This window comes from Podarcis muralis, chromosome 13, assembly GCF_964188315.1.
Source record: "Podarcis muralis chromosome 13, rPodMur119.hap1.1, whole genome shotgun sequence".
Classification (NCBI taxonomy): Eukaryota; Metazoa; Chordata; class Lepidosauria; order Squamata; family Lacertidae; genus Podarcis; species Podarcis muralis.
Window position 1 is genome coordinate 48723955 of NC_135667.1, and position 10779 is coordinate 48734733.

Here is a 10779-nt window from a genome sequence, read left to right on the forward strand (position 1 = left end):
GGGTGAGCAACACAGCCAAGCAACACAGTTGGAGCCTCTCTCCTCCCTGGCCGGCAGGGAGGAGGGAGAGTAGCTGCTTCCTTTGAAATTTAAGGGACATCCATCAATAAGGGACAGCAGCGGGACATGGCGCTGGAATAAGGGACTGTCCCTTCAAATAAGGGACACTTGACAGCTATGACTCCATGGTTTGCTGCATAAAAAGGTGAATACTAATCTGAGTGCTCCTATTCAGCGTTCCAGTCTTCCTCTCGCTCTGTCCTCCAGGATATTCTAACGTTTTAGGAGCCATTATTATTTCCCAACTAGCACTTATTGTCTATGACTCCTGCGGGCTCACTGCCCATTGGCCTGGTCATGTCGTTTTTATTCCTGCTTTGCCTTTATGCCTCCTTTGGTTTTAAAATACATATTGCTTGTCTGCGTGCATCTGGATTCTCCTAAGCAAGAGGATACCACCCTCTCTCTATATTTTTGGTCAGTGCCCCATTTTGGCTCCAGTCCTGTCAGCACTGAGATCACTGTTGGAGAAAGCGACAAAAACTCACCTGCGACAAAATGCTGTAGTGCAGTTGTCGCCCCGAAGCTCTGGGGAGCACCAGGATGACAAAGGCAGCTGTGATGCATAGATCACTTCTGCTTATTCTCCAAGCCTATCAGCAATGCTTTATTTCCACGTTCTCTCCCCGTTTTCCATTCCCCCACCCTCCTCAATCAGTCAATCAGTCAGTCAGTCAGTCAATCAATCAATCAATCAATCAATCAATCAATCAATCAGCATTCCATGCTCTTTGCCTATGCTCAGTCCACTTCTGGTTGGGCTGTTGCAGGAGCTGCCCCTTTGGTTCTCTTACCCAAAATATTTTTTTGTACTTCTGCAAACCCTCAAGTTGTCCCCAAGCCTGCTGGGACTTGAGACCAGCCTCTTGCCTATAGATCAGCACTTGGAGAATGCTATAATATATATATATATAGTGTGTGTGTGTGTGTGTGTGTGTGTGTGTGTGTGTGTGTGTGACGTGTCTCAGCCTATGATTATTTATTTGCAAAGTATTTGATAATTATACTTCTTCCTGGGTGTGCTTTTCTGTCATGGGTAAAGTTTTAATTGTCTAAAATTACCTTCTTCTTTCTATGCCCAGATAGGGTGGACAATTTTCTAGAAATGGGTGGATTTGATATTTGAATTATTGGATTGGGGGAAAAGAGGTGTGCCCCCATCGCTACCCCACGATTAAATTTGAAACTCTATTTTTTAGACGTATTAAAATCTTTGTGTCCTACGAGTGGTTTTGATAACTCCACTTAATGTTTCACCACCTCCCTCTTTGAGCCTGTCTTCACTGGAGTTAGTTTACCTTGGGCCAAGTTTACATTGGGCCAAACTCGTTGGGGCATTGTGTTGATGCAATTAAAATGTGCATTGTTTAAAAATGTAAACAGCAGCCACTGGAGCAGGGCAGCAAATGGACCACTGGGAGGGGAAGCTACACGCACACACTCCCCACTGCAATCCAAAAATCTCCCCCCTCCAGCTGCTATTTACATTGGGAGGGAAGGCCCTGTTGGCACAAGAGAAATTCCACCAGTCACAAATGCTGGGAAGTGACATGATTGCACCCATGTGCATGCCTGCTTACCACGAAGAATAATACCTCTCTTCTTTCCGTTGGCGTTTACTCATTGCCACTATCACTTTTACCTGTGGGCATGTCCTCTCCTGCCATTGGCCAGAGATCCCTTTCTTAAGATTTGAAGTGAGGAGAAAGGTTACGGTTCGCCTCTCCCGAGGTTGATACATTAACTTCCTGGTCTCCTAACAGCAGGGTTTGCTGAGTCAGAGAGGTAAGCCACACCTGTGACTTTAGCGAAGAAGGGAGTGCTTTGACAGAGGCGTCCTTGTCGGCTCAAAGCATCCTCCGAACCTAGTTGTTGTTTTGTTCACATGTACGGGTAGAGAGATGGGTAAAAGGGCTGCTTAGCTGAGTTTCCATCCGAGGGCAGCCAAGTCCTTGATTTATTTGTTTCCTCCGTGAGCTCTCTGTTTACTTTTGAAGTCCTTGCAGGAAGTCGGAGCTAAAATAGGTGCAGCTATTTGGGAGTGTGTAATTGCCATGTGGACACCCTGCATTCCTGCTGTGTCTCTTGGGTGGAGAAAAGGTTCTGCTTCTCCTTGGGCCACCAAGGTGGTTGTCCTGGCCAGGCGAGGAGAGTGACTTTTCCTGTCTCCTGGGGGGTCAGTCTGGGCACCACAGGTCTCCTCCGTCCATGCCCAGGAGCCATCTGCAGCCATGCTGAAGCAGATTCTGGCAGACATGTACGTGGACCCAGAGCTCCTGGCAGAACTGAGTGAGGAGCAGAAGCAGATCTTGTTCTTCAAGATGAGGCAAGAGCAGATCAGAAGGTGGAAGGAAAGAGAAGTCGCGGTTACTTCGCCGCAGCCAGCGGTGAAGAAAGGTCAGTGAACGAGCGGCTCTGGTGGTGCCTGGGCATTTGGGATCTAGTGGGAAGAAAATGAGCTGTTGCTGTTGTTATTTGCATTTATTACTGAGATTTCTATTGTGCCCTTCAAGCATGTTTTCCGGGCAAATGAGAATACAAGGCAATAAACGGTGAAGCTTTGGGGTAGGGTGTAAGAAAGTACTTCCCTAAAGATGGAAGTTAATACCAAGTATTATACAGTGGTACCTCAGGTTAAGTACTTAATTCGTTCCGGAGGTCCGTTCTTAACCTGAAACTGTTCTTAACCTGAAGCACCACTTTAGCTAATGGGGCCTCCTGCTGCCACCATGCCGCCGGGGCACGATTTCTGTTCTTATCCTGAAGCAAAGTTCTTAATCTGAGGTACTTTTTCTGGGTTAGCAGAGTCTGTAACCTGAAGCGTATGTAACCTGAAGCATATGTAACCCGAGGTACCACTGTATGTAAGTCTTTAGATCACTAATAATCATAAGAAGCCTATTATGCAGGTCAGTAGTACTATTACAGAGGTACCTCGGTTTACATACGCTTCAGGTTACAGACGCTTCAGGTTACAGACTCCGCTAACCTAGAAATAGTACCTCGGGTTAAGAACTTTGCTTCAGCATGAGAACAGAAATTGTGCGGCGGCAGCGGGAGGCCCCATTAGCTAAAGTGGTGCTTCAGGTTAAGAACAGACCTCCAGAACGAATTACGTTCTTAACCCGAGGTACCACTGTATTCCTAAACTGGAGGGGGGAGAAGACTGTGTGGATGGAGGGGGGAAGGAAGGCTGAGAGAGAGAGACAGACAGAGAGAGCTACAGTTACCTGAGGCCACCTGGTGAGATCATTGCAGAGGTGAGATTTGAGGTGAGGACTTTGTTTCAAACAGCAGCTGTCTCTCCCTCTCACCTCAGTCACTATGCTTCACTAGCTACATTAAATACACAAGCATCAGGCTGTTCAGTAAATTTATTTTGAAGTGGGTCAGGTAGGTCCAATTCCTAGTAGATCACTCATAGGGAGAAAATCCTCAGCTGTCGCACACAGCTCTCCTTTCTCATGGAAATGAAGTAACTGTCTACCTTTCCCCCTTTGTAGTAGTAGTAGTAATAATAATAATAAATAATAATTTATACCCCTCCCATCTGGCTGGGTTTCCCCAGCCACTCTGGGCAGCTTCCAACAGAATATTAAAATACAATAGTCTATTAAACATTAAAAGCTTCCCTAAAGAGGGCTGCCTTCAGATGTCTTCTAAAAGTCTGGTAGTTATTTTTCTCTTTGACATCTGGTGGGAGGGCGTTCCACAGGGCGGGTGCCACTACCAAGAAGGCCCTCTGCCTGGCTCCCTGTAACTTGGCTTCTCACAGCAAGGGAACTGCCAGAAGGCCCTCGGAGCTGGACCTCAGTGTCCGGGCAGAATGATGGGGGTGGAGACGCTCCTTCAGGTATACTGGACCGAGGCTGTTTAGGGCTTTAAAGGTCAGCACCAACACTCTGAATTGTGCTCAGAAACGTACTGGAAGCCAGTGTAGGTCTTTCAAGACCGGTGTTATATGGTCTCGACAGCTGCTCCCAGTCACCAGTCTAGCTGTCTCTATATTATTTGTTAAATTTCTATACCTCCCTTCTCTGAAGATCACAGGGTGGTTGACAATATAAAAACACAAAAACACATAACATAATAACAAACAAAAGCAATACCCCCCCACAGGTTAAAAGGCCAGATTGTTTAATTAGCCAAAGGTCTGGTTTAAGAGGAAAGTTTTCACTACATAGGTGCCAGACGAACCTCCCTAGAGAGAGCATTCCACAAATGGGGAACCACCACGAAAAAGGCCCCGCTCTCATGTTGCCACCCTCCAAGTCTCTCATCGAGGAGGCACACAAAGAAGGACTTCAGATGTCCAGGTCGGTTCATATAGAGACAGGCAGCCCTTGAGGTATCGCAGTCCTGACCCATTTATGGCTTTATAGGTCGGCACCAGCACTTTGAACTGGGCCTGGAAATGAAATGGAAGCCATTGCAGTCGTACCACCACCACCACCTGGCAATTAATATCTACTCTGAGTAAAACTACCACCCTTGGTTTCTCAGGGGAGCTATCTTGCCCTTCAGTTCTGAAGAACTCCCAGGGTGGCTTACAATAAAAGGAATCCAAGTACAGTGGTACCTCGCAAGACGAATGCCTCGCAAGACAAAAAACCCGCAAGACGAAAGGGTTTTTTGTTTTTTGAGCTGCTTCGCAAGACGATTTTCCCTATGGGCTTGCTTCGCAAGACGGAAACGTCTTGCAAGTTTGTTTCCTTTTTCTTAACACCGTTAATACAGTTGCGACTTGACTTCGAGGAGCAACTCATAGAACGCGGTGTGGTAGCCTTTTTTGAGGTTTTTAAAGACTTTGGTGATTTTTGAAGCTTTTCCAAAGCTTTCCCGACACCGTGCTTCACAAGACGGAAAAAAATCGCAAGACGACAAAACTCGCGGAACGAATTAATTTCGTCTTGCGAGGCACCACTGTAACAGGAATGCAATTGTGTTCTTGTCAAAGCGTCAGATCAATAACAGTAATCAGGGTGTGTTTCATTGTAGGAACAGGAAATCCTAGTGATGAAATCAACCATACCATAGGCTCTCATGCAACGGGCGAGACGGCACTTTTTCCTCTCACACAGTTGGACCCGCTCTCACTTAGATAAATTGCCCCTACCTCACTGAACAACCCTTTACCCGAAGGATTCTTTTCCTTTCCTCTTAAAATTATAACCCAGAGTATCCTGCGGGGGACCTTTGTGAGGGGATATTTAGTAAGTTGGAGTCTCAGACAGGTTTTCTTTAAATAAACAATAAAGATTTATTTAAGGCAAGATAGTATATAACACAAATGGATTACACTTAGGTTACTTCAGGAATGGAGTGCGATTTCACTTTAATTTGCTCTCAGTTGTTTTTGGCATTACAGTGGTGCCTCGGGCGAAGTACTTAATTCGTTCCGGAGGTCCGTACTTAACCTGAAACTGTTCTTAACCTGAAGCACCACTTTAGCTAATGGGGCCTCCTGCTGCTGCCGCGCCGCCAGAGCACGATTTCTGTTCTCATCCTGAAGCAAAGTTCTTAACCTGAAGCACTATTTCTGGGTTAGCAGAGTCTGTAACCTGAAGCGTATGTAACCTGAAGAGTATGTAACCTGAGGTACCACTGTATAGGTTTTGTTCCATTGTACGGTGATACTTTCTTTCAGTTATCCACCCCCTTTAAGTACTTTAAGTAATAGACCCAGGGGCTCTCCACACCCCATCCCTTCACTGGGTTTTGGGAGTTTCTTCTTTTCCTTGGAAGAATCTCTCTCCTCCAGACTAGATTTGAGTCCCAAGTAGGCTTCCAGCTCCTACTTCTCCCGGCTCAACCTCTGCCTCCCAGTAAAATTCCGGTCTATTCCTCCTAAAGGACACCGCACTCTGTCCTTCACAAGTGAGGTAAGGTCTGGTCAGACCTCCCCTGGAGTACTGTGTCCAGTTCTGGGCACCACAGTTCAAGAAGGACACTGACAAACTGGAACGTGTCCAGAGGAGGCCAACCAAAATGGTCAAAGGCCTGGAAACAATGCCTTATGAGGAACGGCTAAGGGAGCTGGGCATGTTTAGCCTGGAGAAGAGGAGGTTAAGGGGTGATATGATAGCCATGTTCAAATATATAAAAGGATGTCACATAGAGGAGGGAGAAAGGTTGTTTTCTGCTGCTCCAGAGAAGCGGACACGGAGCAATGGATCCAAACTACAAGAAAGAAGATTCCACCTGAACATTAGGAAGAACTTCCTGACAGTAAGAGCTGTTTGACAGTGGAATTTGCTGCCAAGGAGTGTGGTGGAGTCTCCTTCTTTGGAGGTCTTTAAGCAGAGGCTTGACAACCATATGTCAGGAGTGCTCTGATGGTGTTTCCTGCTTGCTCTGATGGTGTTTCCTGCTTGGCAGGGGGTTGGACTCGATGGCCCTTGGGGTCTCTTCCAACTCTATGATTCTATGATATGCTCAGAGTGGAAGTTGTTTTTTTCTTTCCAGAACCAACTTTTTCTCGCATTCACTCTTTCTTCCTCAACCTGTCTCCTAACCTGTCTCCCTACCTATCTCCCCAACCTCTATTCCAACCCAACCTTCTCCTCACTCTCTCTCCTGGAACCACGGCCAATTAGAGGCTGCCATTCACTAACCATTTGCTGGCAGGGAAAGAAAGGGGGGGAAATAAACACTTTTTGATCCAACCGGTCCAGCAAAACCAACTTTCTCGCCACATCTCATTCTCCACTTGGCAATCTTCCTTGTGGTAACTGCAAACTTCAAGCTACCACATCCAAACAAACGTGGGCCATTTTGTGTACATTGCTGGGCTGCTTCCAGATGGGAGATTACTGTGGAAACTGTTTGCATGAAGCACACAATGTCATAATCAGCCACTCAGAAGTAAATCTTGTGTGTTCTGGTCAAAGGAACTGGGATAACTAAGGAGCTGGAGAATTGCATACCCTCAATTTATAGAATAAGATCACTGGTGCATCTAACCTAGGGTTGTCTGTTCTGCCAGCCCATCTCAGAAGACAGAGGCAGGTCTTTCCCAGGCCTGTTAAATGAAATTGTAACTGGCTGCTAGGGGCCAGTTAGGACGCGGGTGGCGCTGTGGGTTAAACCACAGAGCCTAGGACTTGCCGATCAGAAGGTCGGCAGTTCGAATCCCCGTGATGGGGAGAGCTCCCGTTGCTCGGTTCCCTGCTCCTGCCCACCTAGCAGTTTGAAAGCACGTCAAGTGCAAGTAGATAAATAGGTACCGCTCCGGCGGGAAGGTAACGGTGTTTTCCACGCGCTGCTCTGGTTCGCCAGAAGTGGCTTAGTCATGCTGGCCACATGAACCCCGGAAGCTGTATACCAGCTCCCTCGGCCAATAAAGTGAGATGAGCGCCGCAAACCCCAGAGTCGGCCACGACTGGACCTAATGGTCAGGGGTCCCTTTACCTTTAGGTACTGAAAATGGGCTCTCATTATGGCAGCCATGCACTCTGCAAATGAGCTATGAAACACACACTCCATCATGGGTTGTGCTGGGATGAGTCTGTGCAGTGAGGACTGGACTGGGCAGTGTGTTAGCCTAGTCAACACACTGTGTATCGTTGCCCTAGCTGGGGAGGTCCTTGGATCACGTGCCCCTTCTCATGGGGCCTTCCTACCGAACCTTGTTTTTTGTTTTGCAGTCCATGGGAAATCCGTTCAGTGGAAGCTGGGAGCAGACGGTGACGTCTGGGTGTGGGGTGATGGGCGAGCATTCCTGGACAAGCATATGACCAGCTCTGCAGTGACCTTCTCGCTGAAAAGTGAAGCACCAGTCACTTCAAGAAGCAGGGCAATAAGGTTGGTATGGCTTTCCAAACATTCAGAACAATACTCAAAAATCTGGCCCAACCGGTCGGGCGGCTGGTTTTCCTGACAGACGAAGGGATCAGGCACTGACTAGTACAAACTGGGAACCTCTCTGTTCAGATGAAAGATTTCCAAACCATGTTTGCCTTTTAAAGACCTGCCTTTGTCAGTTTATGCTGTGTGAGTGTGAAATCCAGTTCCAAATGCACTTCCCTTGACTACCCAAAATATTAATAGTGTTAAAAGGTTTTTTGGGGGGGAGGAGCAAGGATCCCCTCAACTTCTGGGTGCGAGATGCTCCCCATAATTCCTGGATTTTGTAAAAGTTAGAATTAATGAAGGTTTGATTAAACTGTGCGAAACTCTGCTGGATCCAGTTATGTTGGCATAAGCCTAGTTGCGTGTGGGTCATTGGAGGAACAAAGCTAATAATGGTCTCACTTGTTAACCCATCAAGAAAAACATTAGGAAGAGGAAGACTATATTGGACAAGGAGGGTAGGTCCTGTCCTGTAGCGATGTATTAGTAGGTGGTGACAAAAGGGTTTTAAACAGGGGTCAGCAAACTTTTTCAGGCAGGGGCCGGTCCACTGTCCCTCAGACTTGTGGGGGGCCAGACTTTATTTTGAAGGGGGGGAAATGAACGAATTCCTGTGCCCGCAAAGAACTCAGAGTGCATTTTAAATAAAAGCACACATTCTACTCATGTAAAAACACGCTGATTCCCGGTCTATCCGTGGGTCGGAATTAGAAAGGTGATTGGGCTGGATCCGGCCCCTGGGCCTTAGTTTGCCTACCTATGTTTTAAGAGTGTAGGATTTCCTTTTGGGATTATGTAACTGAACAGAAAAAATGTCAGTTTTGCAAGCTGGAGTGGGGAGCCAGAGCATGAGGGCAGGATGTCTGTTTTATGCAGCCAAGAGGGTCAGACATGATGTCTGGGGTCTCTTGAAATCTGAGGCTGGAAGGAACAGGACCCTCTTGGGATGTGGATGCTCTGCACACACTCATCAAGGCACAGTGTATACCGTATTTTTTGCTCTATAAGACTCACTTTTCCCCTCCTAAAAGTAAGGGGAAATGTGTGTGCATCTTATGGAGTGAATGCAAGCTGCACAGCTATCACAGAAGCCAGAACAGCAAGAGGGATTGCTGCTTTCACTGCGCAGCGATCCTCTTGCTGTCTGGCTTCTGAGATTCGGAATATTTTTTTTCTTGTTTTCCTCCTCCCAAAACTAGGTGCATCTTGTGGTCTGGTGCGTCTTATAGAGCGAAAAATACGGTATATATAGATGTGCCAAGAACCATATGTCATAAAGACACCACAGTTTCCGCTGTGCCTCATTGTCCCCAAAGGGAACACAGACCCTGGCAAGCTTGCCTAGTACCCCTGGTACCTCTGCACTGCTTGGAGACTGGGGTGGAGTTTAACAAAAAGAAATAACAAGGAAATGGTGTAGTTCTGAGTATGGCTGTCAGTTTCAAGACCTTTATTTCCACTAGCGAAACCCAGAATGGCCATCCTGCATGTCATAGGAACATAGGAACCTGGCAAACCAGACCAGCTTAATGCTGTCTGTATCGACTGGTAACAGCTCACTAGGGTGTCAGGCAGGGATCACTCCCAAACCCTACCTGGAGATGCCAGGATTTGAACCAGGCACCTTCTACATGCAGAGTGAATGCTTGTCCACTGAGCTACAGGCTCCCCGGCCACTGACACTGGCTGGAAGGCAGTAACTTGCCTCTGGCCCTTTCCTGAGATGCGCTGCTACTTTGTAAGTTGGCGAACAACATCCATCCAATGGTCCCCATTTACTAAGGCCAGTTCTTATTTCTGGTACTTGACCCTTTATTTATTTGTTTGCTGAAGACTTCTAGGCTGGGTTTTTTAGAGAGCCCCTACACTCTTAAAAGGGACACGGGTGACCCTGTGTTGTAAACCACTGAGCCTTGAGCTTGCTGATCGGAAGTTGGCGGTTCGAATCCCCGCGATGGGGTGAGCTCCTGTTCCTCGGTCCCCAGCTCCTGCCAACCTAGCAGTTAGAAAGCACATCAAAGTGCAAGTAGATAAATAGGGAAGGTAAATGGCGTTTCCCATGTGCTGCTCTGGTTTCACAGAAGTGGCTTAGTCCTGCTGGGCCACATGACCCAGAAGCTGCACGCCGGCTCCCTCAGCCAATAAAGCGAGATGAGCGCCGCAACCCCAGAGTCGTCCGCGACTGGACCTAGCGGTCAGGGGTGCCTTTACCTTACACTCATAAAAGGGATGCGGGTGGCGCTGTGGTGTAAACCACTGAGCCTTGGCTTGCCGACCGGAAGGTCGGAAGTTCAAATCCCCACAACGGGGTGAGCTCCCGTTGCTCTGTCCCAGCTCCTGCCAACCTAGCAGTTCGAAAGCACATCAAAGTGCAAGTAGATAAATAGGTACCATTCCAGCAGGAAGGAAAATAGTGTTTCTGTGCGCTGCCTGGTTTCGCCAGAAGCAGCTTATTCATGCTGGCCACATGACCCGGAAAAACTCTCTGCGGACAAACGTCGGCTCCCTCAGCCAGTAAAGCGAGATGAGCACCGCAACCCCATAGTCGTTCACGACTGGACTTTAACTGTCAGGGGTCCTTTACTTTACTTTACACTCATAAAATGAAATGGCTTACAGGAGTTGTTTAAAATCCTGGTGCACTGCTGTGCCTTCAGGGCAATTTCTTGAAAGCAGGGAGGGAGCCTTTTAAAAATGTTGCTAACATGACTTGGTAAGTTGTCCATCTTCAGGTTACTGCTTTCTCCCTACGCCTCTAGGGTTTGAATGTTAGGAATGCGCATGATGGGGGTGTTGAGGGTCACCTCGTCACATGTACACACTGCATGCTAATGTGTGTTCAGTGTGAGACTTGCCTTTTTGGGGGTT

The 10779-nt window shown here is 47.5% G+C and overlaps 1 protein-coding gene across 1 annotated transcript in view; it reads left to right on the forward strand.

The window, feature by feature from the left end:
* Window positions 1-1861: 1861 nt before the first annotated feature.
* The window catches only part of SH2D4A (SH2 domain containing 4A), a 36199-nt gene continuing 27281 nt past the window's right edge, over window positions 1862-10779 (forward strand). Inside the window, exons 1-2 of the mRNA XM_077918314.1 lie at window positions 1862-2457; window positions 7707-7867. Coding sequence (XP_077774440.1) covers window positions 2292-2457; window positions 7707-7867 — 327 coding nt within the window. The 5' untranslated portion in view covers window positions 1862-2291. The remainder of the gene's footprint in view (window positions 2458-7706; window positions 7868-10779) is intronic.